Genomic DNA, 20,577 nt, shown 5'->3' on the forward strand with positions numbered 1-20,577 from the left:
TACTGTATTAGACTTTTTTCACAGCAGGCGTTTTGCCTTCTTACAGTAGATAAAGCACAGGCGTTAACATGAGTGATGGTTCCGGCCATGGCCTTGACAGTAAGCACACTTCCATCCACCTGTTTTTATGTGTATTTATAATTTGTGCATTTAAAAAAAACCCAGAATAGGAACTCCAGAAGTAGAAATGAAAATAAACAAAAAAGTTTGTATGCTCAGCTGCAGCGGAAGTTGAAAAAAGCAAAATGAGACTTAAAAAAAAGCTAAATCCTGACATACATGAAGCAGTGACTGATGTATCACAAGCGTCTGCTGGAGAGGAGACTGCAACGTTCCTCAAATGAGCACATGAAATAAAGATAAATGTTATGGCTTTGCCTGGCAGTGGATGGAAGCCAGCAGGAACAATACCTGGACCCTGGAACTGAAGCAGCCCTCATTCATTTTATTATTTACACTTGTGCTTTTGTCATTGTAACACATCAAAATCTCTTCCATGAAAAAGGCTGATTGCATTTTCAGATCTTCTGTTGTTGTTATTAGAACTGCTGTATATTATATTATATTATATTATATTATATTATATTATATTATATTATATTATATTATATTATATTATATTATATTATATTATACACTGCGGCAGCAATGACTAAGGGCCAAAGTTGTGCTTGGCGATGTGTTAAAATACAGTTGGATCGCCCTCAGGGTCTGGAGGACACAGTTTGAAATAGATGGTAAGGATGCACAGAGGATAATCTTTCATATTTCCTGTCATCTGTCTTTATTGGACCATGCCACACAGATGAAAGCGCAGGATGTGTCAGGTGATATTGGTTTTGCAGTGGGGCATTCACTCTAATTATTTGTTGGATATTGGAAGGAAACATCTAGCGCCACAAGTTTTGCAATAGTTGGATTTAGAGAAAACACAAGACACAGTGTGCTGCCACATTGAAAATATTATTTGGATTTATGCCTGAGTACTACTTGAATTTTTTGCTCATGTATTCACTATGAATACCTGAGAAGATTTTCCTTTGCATTTATTTCTGCTGATTATGGACTGCTAGTTCATTTCTAGTCTAGTGTCTGTGTGTGTGTGAGAACAGAGTGTGTGTAACTACGAATAATGTTTACCACAAAGCCCGGTCCAGCTTATTGTGTGATTTAGAAGGAGCTTCGAATGTAAAGTGACCTGAATGCTGGTGATGTCAGCCCCTCCATTCATGAAACACATGAATAATTGAGGAAGCAGCAGGCTCAGTGCACCAGCACCAAGTAGAGGTGGAATGCAAAGTGAAAGCCATCTCTTTCCTCATTTGCTCTGTCTCTGTCTCTCGCCCTCTCTCTCTCTATCCACTCGCATATTCATCCTCAATCTCCTTCCATCTATTGTCAGTCTGCAGCCGTGAAATTCTGTGAACGGAGGGCTGAAATCGCGAGAGAAGAGCCCTGCTCGGATACTAGCGGATGCAGTAATCGGGCGGACGATCCAACGGCTGGGAGAGCGGAGGAAGAAAAAAGGGGGGAATAGAAAAGTGCAGGTTGCTTGAGAGAACAGGAGCTCAGCCCCCATAGACAAAGGAGAAGAGAGCGGCTGATAGGAGGAGAGAGAGAAAGAGACGGAGCCTGAGCTCCAGCTTCCGTGGTTTCTCTTCGTCTGCCAGGAAAATACGTTCTTTCTATCTCCGTCTGCTGTGTCTGCTTCCTCCTCCTCCTCTCCCCCATCCTCCTGGCATGCTCCAGAACTCATCCACCCTCCTCCCTTTTATCCCTCTCTCTTCTCTCCTTCCCCCCCTGCTCCTCCTCCTCCAACTCCTCTCCTTCCTCCTCTGCCTCATCCCGCTGCATGAATGAAGCCGTTTGAAAAGGGCTGATCGCTGCGGAGCGGCTCTCTACATGGCTACGACCAGGTTAGTGCTGGGAACAAAAAGGCTGCCTACCTGCCTGCATTCAAGCAGAATGACATGCAGCCTGCATAATGATTAGGTTCCCTGCCTGGAGATCAATGTATACTATTTAGAAGGAGAGTCCAAGGGGAGGGCTGCTGCATCTCAGACCACCAATGCCTCTTCTTTGGCAGGTGGTGTTAAGGGCGCTGTAAGCTGGTTATTAGGAGATCAGAGCTGGCCGGGGAAGATCAGTGGCCCTAAGCCTGCTGAAGAAAATCTCCTCGCCTGCCACTTCCATCTTTTCTCTCTCTCTCTCTCTCTCTCTCTCTCTCTCTCTCTCTCTCTCTCTCCATTTATCTGTCCAGCTACCTTTCTTCTTTTACGCTGAGAGAGAAAGGAAAGTGCGGGGCACAGTCCTTGGAATGATCCGCTGGGTGAACAGCTCATTACTGGGGGCTGACTACGAGGACATGGTGGTGTTTGAGTGTGTGACGGTGGCCAACGAGGGCTGCCGCTGCCTTGAAGGCTGCTACGGCGAGGTGTTGAGGGACTGTGTCTTTCAGCCGGGGTATGGCGGGCTCTGTGATGCATGTTAGTGCCAGTGTGCTTGTGCAGAGAGAGTGGATGGGTGGGGTAGCATGGGTGAGATTGCATATTATGTACAGCCCTTGTTGAGTTTGTAGTATTTGCTAGATTAGGTGTGTGACATTAGTGAGTTTGTCATGTAAGCGAAAGCTGTCATGTATTTCTGCAGTACGTGGGCGTATGTGTCCACACACATGTCCGTGTTTATGTCTGCGTGTGTGTGTACCGAATGCGCATTCCCGTGTGTGCATGCGCAGTGGTTGCTGGTGAGCATGGCGTTCCTCGTGGCCTTTTCAAACCAAGCGGAGCTGAAGGGCCACTGCCAGATGGGTATTTTCCAGGGTCAGCAATACTGTGGAAACAAGCAGGGCCTTTAGAAAGGCCCGGAACTCTGTTCTATTGTGAAGCTGAACGATTGGACAGCTTGAGCCGGCTGGATTTAGAGCTTTAGAGCTTATTTAAAGAAAAGACTGTAACAAAGAGGCACAAGCAGCATGCTTGTTTCTCTTGTAGTTTTTTTTTTTTTTTAACTCTATATGTACAAACCTGACCTGCTTTGAGTGACATGCAGGATTCCTGCCTGATCAACACCTTGAAGTCGGCCGTCTCTCTGTCTGCGCAGAGCGCTGTAATGCAGATGAGTTCTGTGCTTGAGCCTCTGGGACCGATCCCTCTCACACAGTATGCAAATGAACATGCTGTGCTGTACAAAATGTTAGATTTCAGTGTTTTAATAATCCAGTAAGATGCTAATAGTGCGAGATGTAGAACATTTGGATCAGAATAAGCTGTGATTTACAGTCTCTAACCCCATAATGTTTTTCATCTTTCTGAGCTAAATTGCAGCGCTGGGTTACGAAGAGGTTTCTGTCACTTGCGTTTCATATTTGAAGTTAATGCTATATACCACAAAGCATAGTTAGAATTTTTTAACGTGCAATATCAGCTTTTAAAATACTAATATCCATGCATTTGAATGATGGATATGTGTTAAGTAAGTTCAGAAATCAATCATTAAATGCGCAAAAACGAAGCCCCGATGGGCCGTGATGCATGGTCTGTCTCTTTGCCTGCCTGCTGTATTTCCCGCTCAGACGGCATCTCTACCGGTGGAGCTGGTGAAGTATATTTAGTCACACTCTGAATATTTAAACCACTCTCTCTGTTCACTGTTGCTATAGAGATATTCATTCTAAGCTGAGCTTTGTTTGAGCTTTGTAGTCGTGTGGGCGGTGCTCGGAGTGAAATGGCTTTTTAATTGTTAAATTGTTTGTCAGCTCGCTGTCTCTCTCCGCTGAACAGCACGGAAGTCTTCGGACCGCTTAATCGATGCAGCTGCATAACTCGATAGCTCACGTGCGCTCTGCTGAAAACGGCAGTTTCCATGAGAGAAGCACGTGTTCACATCACTGACGCCAGCTCTGCCTGATTGCTGCGTGTAATTCCAATGAGGCTTTCTAAATTTAATTTGTTTTGTTTGTTTGTTTTGATCAGTACACCCCAAGGTGTGTTGTCCTTCATGGCATCATAACTGACTTCTATGTCATGTGTCTGTAGTAACACAGCTACTGTGCAGGTAATTACAGCTGTGTCTCTTAGCATTGGGCCGATGGAAGATGCCATCACTGGTGACCACTGAGCCCTCTACCATCATACCATCTATTCCCCCAACACCACCCACACAGCCACACCAACACCAGGGCCCACCCTGTCTCTCACACACACACACACACACACACACACACACACACACACACACACACACACACACACACAGAGTCCGAAAGGAACACCAAAATCTTGTTACAATAAAAGCATTACAATTAAATAGCAAATACGAGTAATTGATCATAATGTCCGATATTTAAAAGATTTTAGAATCAGATGAGGTAGCTTAAGCATTGTGTTCAGTGTTTGTGCTGCAGCTTCCAGACCATGGCCGGGAAGCACAGCAGCCAGCGTCAGGGCTGACCCGAACCTTCACTTTTACCCAGCAGCTGACAAGCAAGACCGGGAACTTCTTGGGTATTGAGGAGCTGCAGCGTTTATTCATGGGCAGACTTACTTACTGCCCCCAGACAGCTTCACTGCTAACGCTAACTCTGCTCGATAGCCAACACCTGTCTGCTCTGAATACAGCCATCACTCAACCACAGACCCAGCACACACACACACACACACACACACACACACACACACACACACACACACACACACACACACACACACACACACACTGCCCTGTTCCTTAAAGGAGTCATGCTACTCTCATAACAAGGCTGTAACAGACTGGGGGAGTACGTGAGGATGGGCTGTGAATCCTCACATGCCAGTTCAGTAGACATGGTCCAACCCTCGCGTCTGTTATTCAGCTGAATAACTCATTGTGTGTTTTCATTTAATGCCCGCAGCATTACAGTCCAGAGATAAAGCCTCAGCAGGTACTCTTGCTTTATGTCAAACTCTCAGTGTTTTGTCTCATGAAGCCATTTCTAACAAAGCAGCTGTGATAGCAGCTTTTGTCCGCTCCTCTGCAGCCCAGTGTCAGCTGCGTGTTCGCTCTATCCACACCACCATGCTGGTTCAGAGAGCAAACAGTTGTGTGAATGGCTGATATTGGGCTTAGTCATCCATTTGCTGATGATGGAGCCGTGTCCCTATTGTTTACTGCCATGTATCTGGAAAGGCGAGGTGATCCGTGAATTCCTCATCTGCCAAAAACAACAAGTGGGGGTTCCTGTGATGAAGTCCTTTCGGTTTCTGCGCAGACGGAAGCTATGAGGGATGATCCTCCTGTTAATGTTTTCTTTTATGTAACACAGTTTTTTTTCTCTTGTGTTTTTTCAGTTGGGGTTTGTTACCCAAACACAGTTCTTAATCATAAAAGGTACTGCTTCTCAGGCAACCTTTGAGTAACTTTACTTACCGTAATATAAGCTTATGTGTGTACATAATAGTACAACCCAAAGATTTTAGCTTGATCATGAACGAGTGTGCTTCTGCTTATATGATGAAAGCTGACTGATGCATCATTAACCAAGCTAGGATGTGACCGAAAAAGAGCCGCACTTGCACATTATATGATGATTCCATCTTTGTTTCTTTGAGGCAGAATAATGTGTTTGCTTGGGTGGTGCTTGTACATCGTTTGCATGAGAACATGCAGTGGTGGTGGATGCAGTTACTTGAGAGGTGGGAACACAGTGTTTGCAGTCTGCCTGTGTTTGAATGGCATCATCACCAGGTGATTGTTGGCAGGCCTGCTCAGATGCTCTTGGGAAAGGTGTGAGGTTGTGCTCTTTAAACTTCTCTAAATAGATCCTTTGCAGATGATATCATTATATTTTTATGGATATATTGTCGACACATCTATTTGTTCCATTTGTGTACAACTCAACAAACTGACTGACCATGATTTGAGACACTCAGAGCTCCACTCCTCTTGTCAGTTTGGATCCTGTCCTGGCAGACGATGCCAATGGTCACCAACGTGCAGAACTTACTGCTGGTCAGTTTTTAGCCTGATCACCACATCATGTGCACCACCTCCCCAAATCAAGGTTCACACAGTGCAAGTAGACATGCACTTGTGAAGCATAGTCACTTCTTTACATTCCCTTTCTGATAACAAAATGTAGCTTTAAGCAAATTTTCCTTGTAGTTTGCAGTGCTAAACTGTCCCCACTGCAGTCCTTATTGATGCGAACTCCCTCTGTCATCTGAGGAGAGTGTAGGCAGAAGGACGCAGTGTGGAGAGATCTCAGGTCTCTGCAGTGGTGAAGTGTTTCTTAAGCTGCACCATCAAGGCATTTTAACTGACCACAACTGTCGTAATTACCTGTAGGTTTAATTCAGGATGTGAAAGAAACTTCTTTGCACCTCAATGCTGCATTAAATGACACACATCTGCGCTCAGTTTCATCTGTGAAAAATCTTCTTTAAGCTTACTTAAAGTACACAAAATATCTTTCTATGGCATTATTTTTAAGAGTGTACTTCTTAGTACTTTTTAAGTATAGATGGATGTGAACAGCCCAAAAAGCTGCTCCCAAGAGTAAACTGATGTCCTTGGACAAGACGGTCAGAATGGCCACAAACAAATACACGACACAGCATGTCTAATAAGATGGCCACAGCATATGATGAAGAAATTATCCTGGGAGGAGATAACCCATTTTTTTAATGTGCTGCGCTGACCTGAGGAGAACTGTGGCCCAGTGTAAGAAACGGTTCAGCGATGTTAGACAAACAGAACCTGAGGGCTTCCACCAGCCGGACATGTAGAGGATGTGGCAACAATTCCCTCTCTCATGCCGTACTGAACGCTGACTACCAGTGAATGGCAGACATTCACATTATAGCCGCGTACTGTATGTATAATTACATGATGAGGACAGATGGACAGCTAAAGCCAAATACCAGTAGTCTCTTGTGACTCAACACAACACATGCCCTACAACACCTTTTGTCCCACACCCGTACAGTCAGATTCAGAGTCTCCATAAATACTCAGTGCTACACCCACCCTTCTGCCCTCGTTAGCAGTGTAACAGCGGTAGTTAAATCAAGCACTCTGATACCACAAGTTGCTCTGCTATCAAAAGACAGTAGGAGCCTGATTTAGTTCATCTGCCTCCTTTCGTGTGGATGATTTCAAGGATGACAGAGTTTCTCTTTTTGCAATATAGTATTTTGTGGCCAAAACTAAAAAAGAAACTTAGTGTTTGTTCTTAGTATTTACAGTTCTCAAACTTTGTTGCTATGCAAACAGTCATTGGCCTGCAGTGTTTTATAGCAGAGGCAGGCCACCACGCCTGAAATAAAGACCACCTCTGCTTACATGATAAAAAAAGAAAAAGACTTTACACACTTTGCACTTTTTACATATACATTGATACCTTTGAGGAAAAATCATCGTGAGACAAGATGTGACATGATCTCAGGAACAGTTTCATTGTACATCAAGGGATGCTGACACACCCCATCATCACCAGCTTGCATGTGTGTGTAACCCAGACAGCGTCCTGGCTCAGACAGAGATTATCATGCATGCTGAATGTCAATGGACTCGGCTTTCTACCATCATAGCGACCATTTGTACTCAGACTTCATATCCTGATGGATGATGTGCACCACCTGCTGATCCAGAGATTTGTATAGAATAGATAAAAAGGTGTTTAACCTGCAGCTCCGCAGTAAGGCATTCACCTGCCAGTAGATGTCTGCTTAAAGGTCTTTCAAAGAGAGATTTTTCTGCAAATGTACTCCCAATCAGGTCAGCAGGGCCTAATCAGTAGTCAGTACACAATGTACATGATGATCCACAGAACAGCACATCATTTGGTAATCATATAAATTGATGTCAGAGGTACTGTAATATACCAGATGTGCATCTGCCCCCATGCATTCAACAGATGTGCAGGCTCTGTGTTATCCTTGCCTTCTAAAATCAACCAGCGAGTGGTACAGCAGACCCTGACGGTCAGACAGAAGCTGTCAGCGCTGCCCTCCATCATTCCCAAATGTAACAGTAGATCAGTAATTCATGGCCACAAACGGCGGCCATTGGCTGGCAGTGACGTAAGGGCTTGCATAACGCCATGTCAAGTAACCGTGCCTGGTGGGCATCCTGCCACACGGATCACTTACAGAGTCTTTTGTTAGCTTCTGTCATTGTGAGGAGAAGGCTTCTTGCTGAGCCTGTGTGTGTGTGTGTGTGTGTGTGTGTGTGTGTGTGTGTGTGTGTGTGTGTGTGTGTGTGTGTGTGTGTGTGTGTGTGTGTGTGTGTGTGTGTGTGTGTGTGTGTGTAAGAAAAGAGAGTGTCTTGTGCTGGATCACAGAGGATACCTGATAGGAACTTTGTGTACAATGGAAGGACAGGGACGACCCGTCTTAAGACAACAGTCCTTCCACTTGTCTAGAGAGCTGTTAATAGAGGTATTAAGGCAAATCTCCATGTCAACGTGTACCTCTGTTTGCGATAATAGAATCATATGTTATAGGGCTGCCTCAATACCCAGAACGATGCTTTCCACCTGGCACAATATCTCTGATCATTTAATTTGTGTTCTGTCGTCCAGAGTGGCTTTACTACAGCCAAGAAAACAGTTGAAGCGTTTCAGGGATAAAGAGTCTTAATTATTGTAAGGCCTCATATTTTACAGGGTCTGAAGTAAACAGCTCAATAAATGTCAGGGTGGAGAAAATGTAAACTGGATATTTTTCCAGGCTTGGTGCGCTTCTTATGAAATTAGCAACGGGCTCAGGAGCAAACAGATCGATTTGTTTGTTGCTTTCAAAGTGCGGCATTAAGTGAGAAGATCCTCAGCTCGTGCATGACGGTGTCTGACTACACTTGATGCCCTCACTGCTGCTGCTGTTGTTGTTGTTGCTTTCCTGTATTAGCTTAGCTGTTATTAGCCAGGTTAGCGCACGGTGCCTCAAGCTTGTTAAGCCTCAAATGATGTAAGCATGAGGAAAGCGTGTATGTGCTGTCCTACGGTCTACACTGATCTGTAAACAGCACTGCCTTGCATCGTGTTTACATTCATATATTCAAGGAGTATTTATATGATTGCTATGATGCAGGACAAGATTGTACTGTATCTGTATTTGTTGACATGTGTAGATGATGTCCTCATCCCTCTCTCTCTCTCTCTTCCTTTAGCACTGCCAGTAACTCAAACAAGAGCACACCTGCCTGCTCACCAGTCCTGCGTAAACGCTCGCGCTCTCCCACACCACAGAGCCAGGAGGGTGAGAATATGGTCGAGAAGGGTTCAGACCACTCCTCTGACAAATCCCCCTCCACGCCTGAGCAGGTTGTCCAGAGAACATACTCCCTGCAGTCAGCAAGAAGCGGGGGAAAGAACTCAAAGGTGAGCGACCAGGAGATGCTCCTTTTTTGACCCGTTTGACCCATTTACCTGGTGCCTGTTTGATAGACATGAAGGTTTGAAGTGTGGCAGGCTTTTAGCGGAGTTTAAAACATATTTAGCAACAGCGCTAAAAGCACATTAAGTTCTCAGCTCTGTCAGGAATGCTCAACAGTGCCTCCTCTACACCGAAATGAGTTGGCACTGTGAAGAGAGAGAGCGATTCCCGGTAGAGAACAGTCACTTTGTGCCTCACAAAGCCGTTCTAACGTTTTCACAGAATAGCTGTTGTGAAAGGCTTCACAGTGGGACACAAGGTGCCAATTTCACACACTTGTTAGACTGGTCAGGATAAGGTTTAAGACACTTAACTGTAACTTGTCTCTGACCAGAAGCAAAAACAGCTCGCATTACGACACATTGTTGTATGTGACGACTGGACAGAAGGACGCAAAGCATGTTAAGGAAGCTAAAGAACATCCACATTAATGCTAATACAGGAGTAAAGCAGGAGAGGGAGAGTGCATGTGAAACAGCTATACAACCTCCATGTTTACTGACGGTCAGAAAATGACGTTGCCCCTTTCTTGTGTTAAGTAGAAACAAATCAGAGAGAACAGCAAAGCGAGGTTAGCAGCTGTTTTTCTTTCATGTTTCATGGCGAGCGTAAGCTACATCATAGTGACTTTACGAGATTGTAGTCGAGATGATACGGCAGCCAGTCAGAAACTGTGACTGCATGAACAAGTCAGAGTCATCCCGGCTGTGTTCCCTTTTTCCCAGCGTAGTGACGTAGCCTTTGTGATTGGTTATTGACTTGTACATACTGATATGTAACTAGTGAGCTGCAGCTATCACTCTCCCACCACAGGAGAGATTGCACCCTCCTCTTCATTCCAGCCTTTCATTTTTACATCCCATGTACCCCCTAGTCTTTTACTCTCTGTTCCCTTTCCTAAAGCTAGAATTACATGATAGGATAGTTTCAATATTGAAATGCTGGAGTGAAAGCGTTCTTTATATTTACTCACCATATTTACTCACCACATTTACCCATCGAAAGGGGACGCTAGAATTGGGGGGGGACTCATGATGTAGCACAAGGATGAGGTCAAATCAGTGATTGAGACAGGGTCTGCAGGGGTACGGTTTGGTGTGCATAGTTATAGCTGAAGCTTTAAATAAGGTGCAGGAACTAACAAGCAGCATGTCTTCATTAAAGGTTCGTTTCCGCACTTTATTAAAAACCGACCATGCTAACTAAAGCCACCGTGCTGCACACCATATCCTTCCTAAACTAGTGGTGCATTTGTTGCCTCAGTGAAGATAGGTTTGTTTTTGGCCCCTCTGTTTTGCTGACCTGTTAGATGGATCTCCCTACAACTTGTGAACAGATTTCCATGGAAGGAAGGGCAAGAAAAACTTTTTTTTTAAGACAGACTTTAACAGAAAGTTGGAGAAGTTAGTGGTTTGCTGTGCTGTTTCCTGGTTCCTGAGTAGAGACGGAGTTTGGACGCCAGCTTTGTCTTCGCAGAGCCTGCTGTTAAGAGTAGTGAAGTTAATCTGCTGACAGAGGAGTTCAGGAGTCGTAGCTGCTGTGCTCCCGCTCATCTGCATCCTGATCTTAGCGACGGGTTGAATCTTTCAGGTTTCTTCACAGATGGAGCATGGGGCTCTAATGTTTTGTACGCTCAGCACTCATTTGAGCTTCCAAAATGTTAGACACAAGCCATGTCACTCCCATCCTTATTTACCTGCTCATTCTGTCCTCATCTGTTTTAAAACACGTGTTGTTTTTGTCTCCTTTTCTTTCATCATTTTTTGTCTCCACGACAGTGTGCACGCCTTCTCTCTCTGCTGCTGCTGCTACATGCCATATGATAACGTGTGCCATCTGATAATGACTGTTCAGCTCTTCTGTTTGTACTTTCAGCTGTTTCCTCTTGCAGCTGATTTCTTTTTATTTTCATTTTTTCTATCTGATTTTTCTTTGTTCTTCTCCTGATTGCATGCTAGTCTCACAAGCGACTTTCCAAAGTAAGCATTACTCTTTTTTCTGTTTTTCAAATATCTCTGTGCCCACCTCCCCTCTGCCCCACCTCTTGTCTTGTGAGCTGCTCTGTGGAAATGTCTGAACCCTGTTTGCAATGCTTCACCCTGAACCCAGCTTGTTCCTGTGCACACTCTAACCGTTACAAGCCCCATCTGGACCCACAATCATAGCAGATGGACATTTCTTAAAAGAGACGACCCCCAACATAACCGCACTCACTTCCACTCCTCTCCTCTCCTGTTGTGTCCTTTCTTTTCCTTTCTGGTGATATGCAATGTAGCAAGTTCCTGGTTACATTTTCAAATATTTGTATGAAGCTTGTGCACAAAGAGAGTCAGAATATGCTCTTTTTTTGCTATTCAAATGTAGAGAAATGAAAGAAAATGAATACAAATATGACATAATGGAGAAACAGAGCCTTATGTTTGAGATTTCCAATTAAAATGAACATTTCTGGTACAAATTCTTAATAAAAACAGTGCAAATAATGGTCTAAAATCCTCTCTCCTTCCCTCTTCCTTTTCTCCGCTCTGGCTTGTGTCCCTTCCCTCTCTTTGAAAAGTTATCCCGTTGTTACATTTTGGTAATGAGAGCTTTTTATCTGTCATGCTGTGTAACCACCCGGCTTTAGAGGCATAAACTCTTAAAAGTCCTGCCAGCATCCCAGTCCAGAGCTCCAGGACTACATCATTATTTGAGCAGCCTCTCTGTTGCCACATGAGAGGACCCCTCCTGCTCTTTTTCCTGCACCACGAGCCTAAAACACCTCCTCCCCCTTCCTGTAAATATACTGCAGGCTGGTGTCACGTTTTCATCCATCCAGTTTGCTGCTTGTCAGACTTCATCCCACTTTTTTGTCACTCATTAAATGTATTGTCAGTATAGTGAGTGTCAGCATACACAGGGTCTCATCCATGTCCAAATTGTATGGACACAGGCAGCAATGGGACAGTCAGACGCAGGGAGATAATAAATGGGAGGTTGGTGTGAATAGCCTCATGATGCTCTGTGTGCTGCTATGCCGTTTCTGTTTCACACACACACACACACGCACACACACATCCCAATTGATCACATCACTTTTCATTTCTGTACTGCAGTCCAAGCCCCCGCCCCAACCCCAGTGCAATCCCCCCACGCGAGCCTCTGCGGCCAGCAGGGGTCACATGACCCCAGCCATGGCGTGAGGTCGTCCTGGCAACGTGAGCTTGATCACCCTAGCCCTAATGCAATCCAAATAAAAGAGCGCATTCAGCGACAGGGCCTCTCTGCAGCGAGGGCCGTATGACGATAACAGTGACGACGATGCAACAATCAGGCAGGCTTCTGATGTAGCATGCAAGCTAGGTGGAGAGCCACATTTCATAACATCTTCAACATGAGATCCCGAAAAACTGCCGCATTGTTGTGACAGTTGCGCGTCTCAGTTTAAGAGCCATTAGATGTCAGCTTCTTCTCTCATTTTCCTTCTTTCTGTGTTCATGTTGCTCACTGCTTTGGTTAACGTTTTGTTTTCTCTTTAATTTTCTTTCAGTATGACAGACTAAACCTGATTAAAGTAAGCATTTCTTCTTGTTTTCATTTGACCCATTGACAATCCCTGCTGGCCCCCATTAAATCCCCTGGCCCTCCACTTCCTCTGTAGCTGTGCGACTGTAGGATCCCTTTTGACACTTTCAGTCCCTCGTGTCCTTTCCCATGCTTTCCATCCCCCGATTTCTGTGAAAGGACAGAGATTTGTGAATTGTGCAAAGTTGCTTATTTTAAAATGTCTTAATATTGAAGATTCTGCATTTACTAAAGCCTCTTTTGTTTTTTCCCTCTTTGGTTCTTTTCGTAATATAAAAACCGATGCCTGCTTTCAGTGACAGGGCAGGACCATCACTTGCACACTTTACTTTCTTTATGAACACTTAACAACAGGACAGCCATGTTTAAAAAGGTCTGCTTGCCATCATGAGAGACATTTTTGATGTTTTGAACTCTGGGCTGATTTCTTCCCTGAAATTCACTTTTTCATTCCATGACAGAAGTCCAAAAAAAGATGTCACTTGAAATTTGGTTCTTATTCATTCTTTTGAAGCTGTGTATCCAGCGAAAAGTTCATGTTTCTGTTATCCACAGGCCCATGTGTGTCGACAACTTGACATTTAAACCAAGTAATGTATTTAAGAATAAATCACTTAATCACAGAGGAGTCGCAGTCAAATGGAGGCAAAACTCTGTTGGACTGTTGGATAGTCTCTCTCTCTCTGTCTCTGTCTGTGTCTCTCTCTGTCTCTCTGTCTCTGTCTCTCTCTCTCTCTCTCTCTGTCTCTCTCTCTCCTTACGTATACAGTCACAATAAATAGTCTATCTCCGCATAAACAATGCCGTCATTAATCTGGCAAACTCACAAAGTCAAACACAATGGCACACACACACACACACACACACACACACACACACACACACACACACACATCTTATCCAGACAGTGGCCTCAAAGTAATTCCTCTCTCATGTCTCTGTCACCTTCAGATCAGATTAGCCCACATTAGCACAGCTATCGTCACAGCCAGGCCTCGGGCCTGCGACTGCAACTCACTGTCCACTGACGCCACGCACACTAGATAACCACTGAACCCTGTCAGAGACTCAGATGACCCGAGGCACAAAAGAGAAATTGAACGTGTTTCAGGTTTTTGAAAGAGAAATGTACGATGAACTCTGCTACGTGTAGCATATGGAGCAAATAGTGTGTACAGCTGATTATCTGCAAGGTCAAATAAGAACATGATTGAGACAAATTCTTCAGTTTGATAATCACAATTATTGAGTTTGCAGAAATGTAAATATGTTAAACAGTGGTCTTGTTAGGAAGGGTCATCAGAAAAAGGTCTCTAAAATAGGAAAAAATCTGATTTTTTTTTTTTTTTTTTTACTTTGAAAATTTGGTGCTTTTATTGATTGTACCACTGGAATCAGACACTGGATATCACTTTCAACCCCTCTATTCCCCCTCTTCTTCCCCTGAATCCCTTCTTCCTTGTTTCACCCTCTGAATGATCACCTGCATGTTTTCCCCTCTGGGACTTTCGCTCTTAGACTGTTAGAGCAGAAAGTGTGTTTCTGTGGCTGCACAATGTTGTTATGTTGTAGTCATGATTAAGATATCTCTGCTGCCCTCTGCTGTTGTAGAGCTGCGACAGAATCAATTTGTTGTTAATGAAGAGTGCAAAAAACTATAAATGAAAATAAGTCATTAAGTCACAAAACTGCTAAGAAGCTGAGCTTGTTATTCACCCGCTCTGTCTTGAATTGTAAAATATTGTATTTTATTCAAAACTCTAATTTCTAGAAAATTCTTGGAATCATTTCACACTTGTTTGGTGGAACAACTTTCAGATACATTATAAGTGACAGTTTTGGAGTGAAATTACTTTCCGAAGCAGCATTTACCTCAGAAATGCTTTTATTTTGAAAGATTCCTATAAGTGCTTGAATCAGAGCACTTCGCCTCATTCTGTAAATATGATTCTGATTTGAGTGCTGAGGTGAGCGAACTGAAAGAGAATTTCACTGTCTTTACCCCAGAGGTTCAAAATCAAGTCCAACTAAAAGGTTTCTGGCTTTTAGACATTGTTGATAACTTCCTGTAATTCCCTGCAGGACAGAGCTTGAGGTACAGTATGACCTTGATGCCACACCCTCTGTATGTCTGTGAGCCCACAAGCCTGCTGTGCTGTTTGTACGAATATCACACAGTTAAACATGTCCTCTGTTTCTCTTTCTCTCTCCGCAGAAGAGCCAAAGCTGGTACAACGTAAGTCACGCCTTCTTTTCATTCACATTATCAACACATGTGATTTTTGTGAGTCCTTTATTGTTGTATATGTGTACTGGCGTGAGCTGATGTCATGTGGGTGACTCCTGGAAGTCTCCTGCGGTTGTTTTAGTGGCGGGTTCTAATTACAAGTTGAAAGGTTGCTGTCCTTGACCCTGTGTACTGGAGCGCCAAGGTTACTGGGCCTCCAGGCAGGGATTAGCATGGACAGAACAACGGGTGGACCTCTGATGCAAAGCAATGGGACAACTACAGTCTAGGTGTGATACTTAATAATATTACCAAACTTCATGCTGCACACAGCTTAGACTGCAGTTTTATACTGTACCACAAGATGGTGTGCTAACACCATTTCTGACCCCACTGTAATTTCTTTTTAACCTGTGGTCAGTTGCTGAACAACCCCTTGATAATAGTTCCAACCAACTTTAACACTGTAAAGGTGCCTTTTGTGTTAATTAAGCCCAGAGAGTGAGAAAGAATGAGAGCATCGGACTTTGCACTTCTCAGTGTGAAACCCTAGTTTCTCCATAAGTGTCTTTATTGGACTTTGTCCTCTTTTGTGTTATTTTATTTCTTTTCTTTATTTTTTTTTTATTCCCTGTGTATACACTCTCCCCCTCTCTCCCCAGCATGAAAGACAACACATCCTGAGAGTAAGCATGACTTGTATTCTTGTGCAACCCTGGGTATCTTTCTGTCTCTCTTGCTCTGTCTTTTGGTTCTCAGACCGGTGGAATGATAATATCCCTCCTGCCTGTTTCTCATTCCATTGACTTCAGTCAGTGTTGTTACCACTTTACAGCAAAGCCACGCAAAGTCATTTCAACATGTTCAAATAAACACCTTAAATGCTTCTCTAACTAAAGCCCTGTAGTTTAAATTGTAAATTGTATTGATGGTAAGAGAGACATCCCAGTCTGCCTTTGAGTTCCTTGTCCCTTGAGTCCCTTAGATGTGGTCAAAGGCCTGTCACCACTCAAACTTCTAAGTCTGGCACGCAACAGGTGGTAACAAGCCGACTGACTTTCTCACCGTACTGAACAAATCAACAAACCATCACGAGGGCCTCTGGACGAGCCTTGAATGCCTTTGAACAACAGGGGAATGGAGCATGGTGCTTTATGTCGTGGCATGTTTCCCCACAGCCTGACTTTCTGTGTCCATGTCCTACTCTGACAGACATGGACACTGCGACGTTTAAGCTTTATGGTCCAGAAGAAAACACAGGGAAAACAGAGAAATGTGTCGAGGTCGAACGAGGCTTGGTCCAAAAAGTCCAGATAGCTTCTTAAATACTTCTCTAATGCACTCAGCACTCACACTTCCTCTACTGACCCGCTATCTAGAAAAGGAGCGTAACAAGTAACAATCTAGAGTTGATGCTGCACTGACGCTGTTAATGTCTAACAGATGTTAAATGTCATGTTTACAGATCACAGCTGGCTGCCAGCACAGTGTACAAGATACCAGGAGCATCCTCTAATACACTGCAAATATCATTTTATACCCCCAGCTTATATTGTTAGTCCCAAAGTCTTATTTTCTTTAAGGGTGAAGGGTCCTATTATATTCTCTTATGGCCAACAAGTCCTATGAAAAGAAGCAATGGCTTGATCCTAGCAGTACGTATTGTCAAGTAATATCATGTAGAGCTCCATAGCTCCAAAAAAATTAGTGAGCCACACTGTTGCACTGGGTGACATATTCCTGCATCATCATGAACACACACACTGCAGTCTCAATCCCTCATACATCATCCTGCTCCCAGAAATAATACTTGGTAGCGTATTATGGGTATTAATCTGCAGCTGAAAACAGTCCACAAATACACTGTTTACCACCATTTGAGTTGCCCAACAGTTGCTCAAAATTGCAGTGAAACTATAAACGTGTGACCTATTTATGTCTTCAGTAGGAGCCAGAGGGCTGAGTTCTATTGATAGAGGAGGAAAGTCAGAAAGTCACAACAGGAAAAATATAGAGCAATATAGTGTGTGTTTCACCCGCTTCTAATACAAGTTGCTTTCAAAACAAGCTGAAATCAAGTGTCATTTTCTCAAAGCATGTGTCGCAAACTGCCTTACAGTAAGTGTACTCACCAAACCACAGTGATCAGATGGCTTGTTTAGATACATGATTTTTGTGGTGTGGTATTGGCGGTGTGAATGAAAGTGGAACTTACCATGACAGCGGGTTCACGATGGTGAATTTACCTTTTAAAAAATGCTCATCTCAGTATTAGGACTGTGTTCCTGACATCTTGTACACTCACCCTTACTCATACAATAAGTACTGAAGCTCAGTCAATAAGTGAAATATGTCTAATATTGGTACCTTTACTTCAGTTGGTTGTGACTGTATGTGTATGTACCTGCATGTAGGACAGTGTGTGTGTGTGTGTGTGTGTGTGTGTGTGTGTGTGTGTGTGTGTGTGTGTGTGTGTGTGTGTGTGTGTGTGTGTATGTGTGCGTGCGTGCGTGCATATCTGTGCATATGTGTGCTCCTCTACATGGCAATGATGACCTCCCATGGCACTGAAGCCACAATGATTAAAAGTCCATCCGTCCTCATGTGAGTTCTGAGCCTGTTAGAGATGTGCACAGTGGCCATCTTTCTTCCAGCAGCAGTTCCTGTTCATTCACATTGCATCAGCACAAGTTTGTCGCAATGCTTCTGTGGAAGTCATACCCACAGGCTCCAGGAAGTTCACAACATGAGCGGAAACGCTGTCAAACAGTGCATAGATATGTGAGATTAGCGCTGTGGACTGTGAATTTGTTTGGATCAGCATAGATCGATGCAGCGGAGAGCCGACGCTTCCTTCAGATCGAAGCACACGCCCACATACCTCGCCTGACTTTCCATCAGATGAACAGGAGCCAGTCAAAAAGGATGGGATGGCCACACACCTCTCGCCCCTCACCCCTTTAAAACACTGAAACCCCACCCTGGTTGACAGTACCAGTCTCGTCCATCCCCTACTGTTTGTCCAGCGAGTTAATTGTTAACTCGATCCACATGATCTCTGTGTATCCACAGTCCTCCTGTCTCATACAGTCACTTGAACGCTGGACACCGCATCAGTCAGCAATGGCTTCTTTCTTTGCTTGATTTATCGGAACAGATGAATTGAATGAGCAGGAAATAAAGGGCTGCTCTCAGCGCGGACGCCACAAAGAGATTTCAGGGGTCAGTTCGTCCTGGTGGGAGTTTTTATGAATCGCTCTTTCCACTGAAATTTCATCCACATGATGTAAAGGCATTCTCGAAAGGGCACAGACCGCTCTCGAGCTGCGTGTGAATGATCCATTCTGTTTTCCAAACTGACCTGCTGCTGAAGATTATTTTCCAAGTTTCGTCTGTTCTTCCTGCTTCGGACTGTCTCCACAGCGTATGGTTAAAGTGGGGATCGGGGAATGACAGCAGAGGAAGTCATGGCCTGGATGAGTGTATAAATGTGGGCTACACATTTGCTTCATCCAGCAGGAGTCAATGAACTGCAAGCTCTGTTTGTGTTTTGGGTTTGTTTGTTTTTTTTTTTTCTCCGTGGTGACCTCCATCACTTTGCCCACCTTCTTGACTCTTGAAGTGTTTTAAGTGAAGAAGAGTGGGAGGACATGCACGCCAATTTTGTGAGCGCTGCTAAAATAGCTGCGAGTACATGAATGGCAAATACCACAGCAGGGAGAAAGCAGGGGATCGGCGCTGATCAGCACTTTTACTGCCTTTATTTTGAATTCCAGCAGCATTTCATGCCTTAAATGACTGATCCAAGGAAACAGACAAAGAAGTATGTGCGGTATGTTGGTCCTGTTACTTCACCCTGCGATTTACGCTCTGGACTGCAAAAACCAGTGCGGACCCTGTCAAGATTGATGGTGTTGTTTTGCAGACGGAGGTAACTGGAGGTTATGCTCACATCTGTTCCCTGTAACTCAATCACTTGGTCGGACAGCAAGAAGGACTCGACACACACTCCAGCGGATTGAAAACATGAATTTCTCTCTTTCATGCAGTCCTGTTTTCTTTCTTTGTACTGAAGCCTCTTTGTTCTCGGCCATATCTTGGTTTGTATTAGTCCTCTGCGCAATGTAAACTTGCTTCATTCTTTGCTGGTTGTAAACTGCGTAATTACAAGGCACTCAGACCTGGACAGCACCACACACACACACACACTCAGCTCACCCACTTCCTTGAAGGAGTAAGCAGAAAGAAAAGGGGAAAAGCTACTGGCATGATAATAAAGGACTTGTTCGCTGGGGGTTACTAGAGGGCAACAGCCATAACTCCTCTCCTAGTGTGTGTGTGTGCGTGTGTGTGAAAGGAAGAGAGAGAGCCAGGCAAAGACAGAGCGAGACAAGGATCATGTGGCTGGAGTGTGCCGTGTCCACCGCTCAACACTGAACTGGGAGTAGCACCCAAAACAGGGGGCGGATACTGCAGCTTCCAAACCTCTGGACAAGCGCTGTCTACTCTTATTTTTCAAACCAACTGTAACTGACAGGTCCTCCAACATCAGAAGAGCCCACTGGGGCCCCCGTTTTGGAAAATTTGCCTCCATCCAGGCGCCAAAAAGGATCTGATGCGGTGAAATATGGAGTTGTGCGAGGATTGTGCGATGTCGGACTGGGAGGCCGTGCTGGAGCTGGATGAGGCGTTGGCAGGGTGGCTTCTGCAGGGTCCAGCTAGAGGGGAGTGGGGTTGGGAGTGGGGCTGGGCTGCCTCGGACCTGCGGGACCCCGAGTGTGACTCTGAGGAGATCCCTGCTGTAAGTCGACCTCCGCATGTACGCTGCAAACCACGAGGAGAGAGTGAACAAAATATGGAGAGGTTAAAAATGATTGTCGAGCTGTTTGGTGCAAAGATGAAGTTACAACAGAGGGGGAAGGCTGTGTTGTATGCTGCTGCGAGCGCTCTGTGGTAATTCCCCACTACTAAAGAAAACAACTGGTTTGGATATGAGTCATAGCTATTTGAATTCTTCCAGAGCCCATAGAGGCCTGTTGTTTGGAGCATTCATCGGGTTACTGTGAGAGGGACTTGATCTATGACTGATGTAGGTGTGTTTGGTTGTTTGTGGTCACAGATGAGAGTTTTCAACAAGGATCTCGATGGTCTTAATTCCAGAGGATTAGTAAGGGCTTTCAGAGATGTCACTCTCATGTTTTCAGAACAGTTTTCTCATCACCGCACTTTTCTCAACGGCGAAAAAATGTCGAAACCGATACTCCCCAAGTATTTCAGTATTTCAACATCTTAGTTTTACAAGGGAGGCACATGCGGCGATTTTTAATGTGAACAAGCTGTTCTTTTCCCACCAGCCCTAATTCAATGGAATAT

General features: G+C 44.4%; 1 protein-coding gene across 20 annotated transcripts in view; it reads left to right on the forward strand.

Moving 5' to 3' along the window:
- The window catches only part of gramd1bb (GRAM domain containing 1Bb), an 81,793-nt gene that overhangs the window by 48,783 nt on the left and 12,433 nt on the right, over window positions 1-20,577 (forward strand). For 6 of the 20 annotated variants that reach the window (XM_070969784.1, XM_070969765.1, XM_070969764.1 and 3 more), the window contains 5 exons: window positions 9,148-9,358; window positions 11,372-11,392; window positions 12,943-12,966; window positions 15,193-15,213; window positions 15,867-15,890. In XM_070969784.1, the coding sequence (XP_070825885.1) occupies window positions 9,245-9,358; window positions 11,372-11,392; window positions 12,943-12,966; window positions 15,193-15,213; window positions 15,867-15,890 (204 nt within the window). In that variant the 5' untranslated portion in view covers window positions 9,148-9,244. Of the gene's footprint in view, window positions 1-1,107; window positions 1,917-2,231; window positions 2,464-9,147; window positions 9,359-11,371; window positions 11,393-12,942; window positions 12,967-15,192; window positions 15,214-15,866; window positions 15,891-20,577 lie in introns of those variants that run through there. The other 14 variants (XM_070969783.1, XM_070969769.1, XM_070969780.1 and 11 more) reach the window with 8 other exon arrangements.

The sequence above is a fragment of the Chaetodon trifascialis genome, chromosome 9, assembly GCF_039877785.1.
Source record: "Chaetodon trifascialis isolate fChaTrf1 chromosome 9, fChaTrf1.hap1, whole genome shotgun sequence".
Lineage (NCBI taxonomy): Eukaryota > Metazoa > Chordata > Actinopteri > Chaetodontiformes > Chaetodontidae > Chaetodon > Chaetodon trifascialis.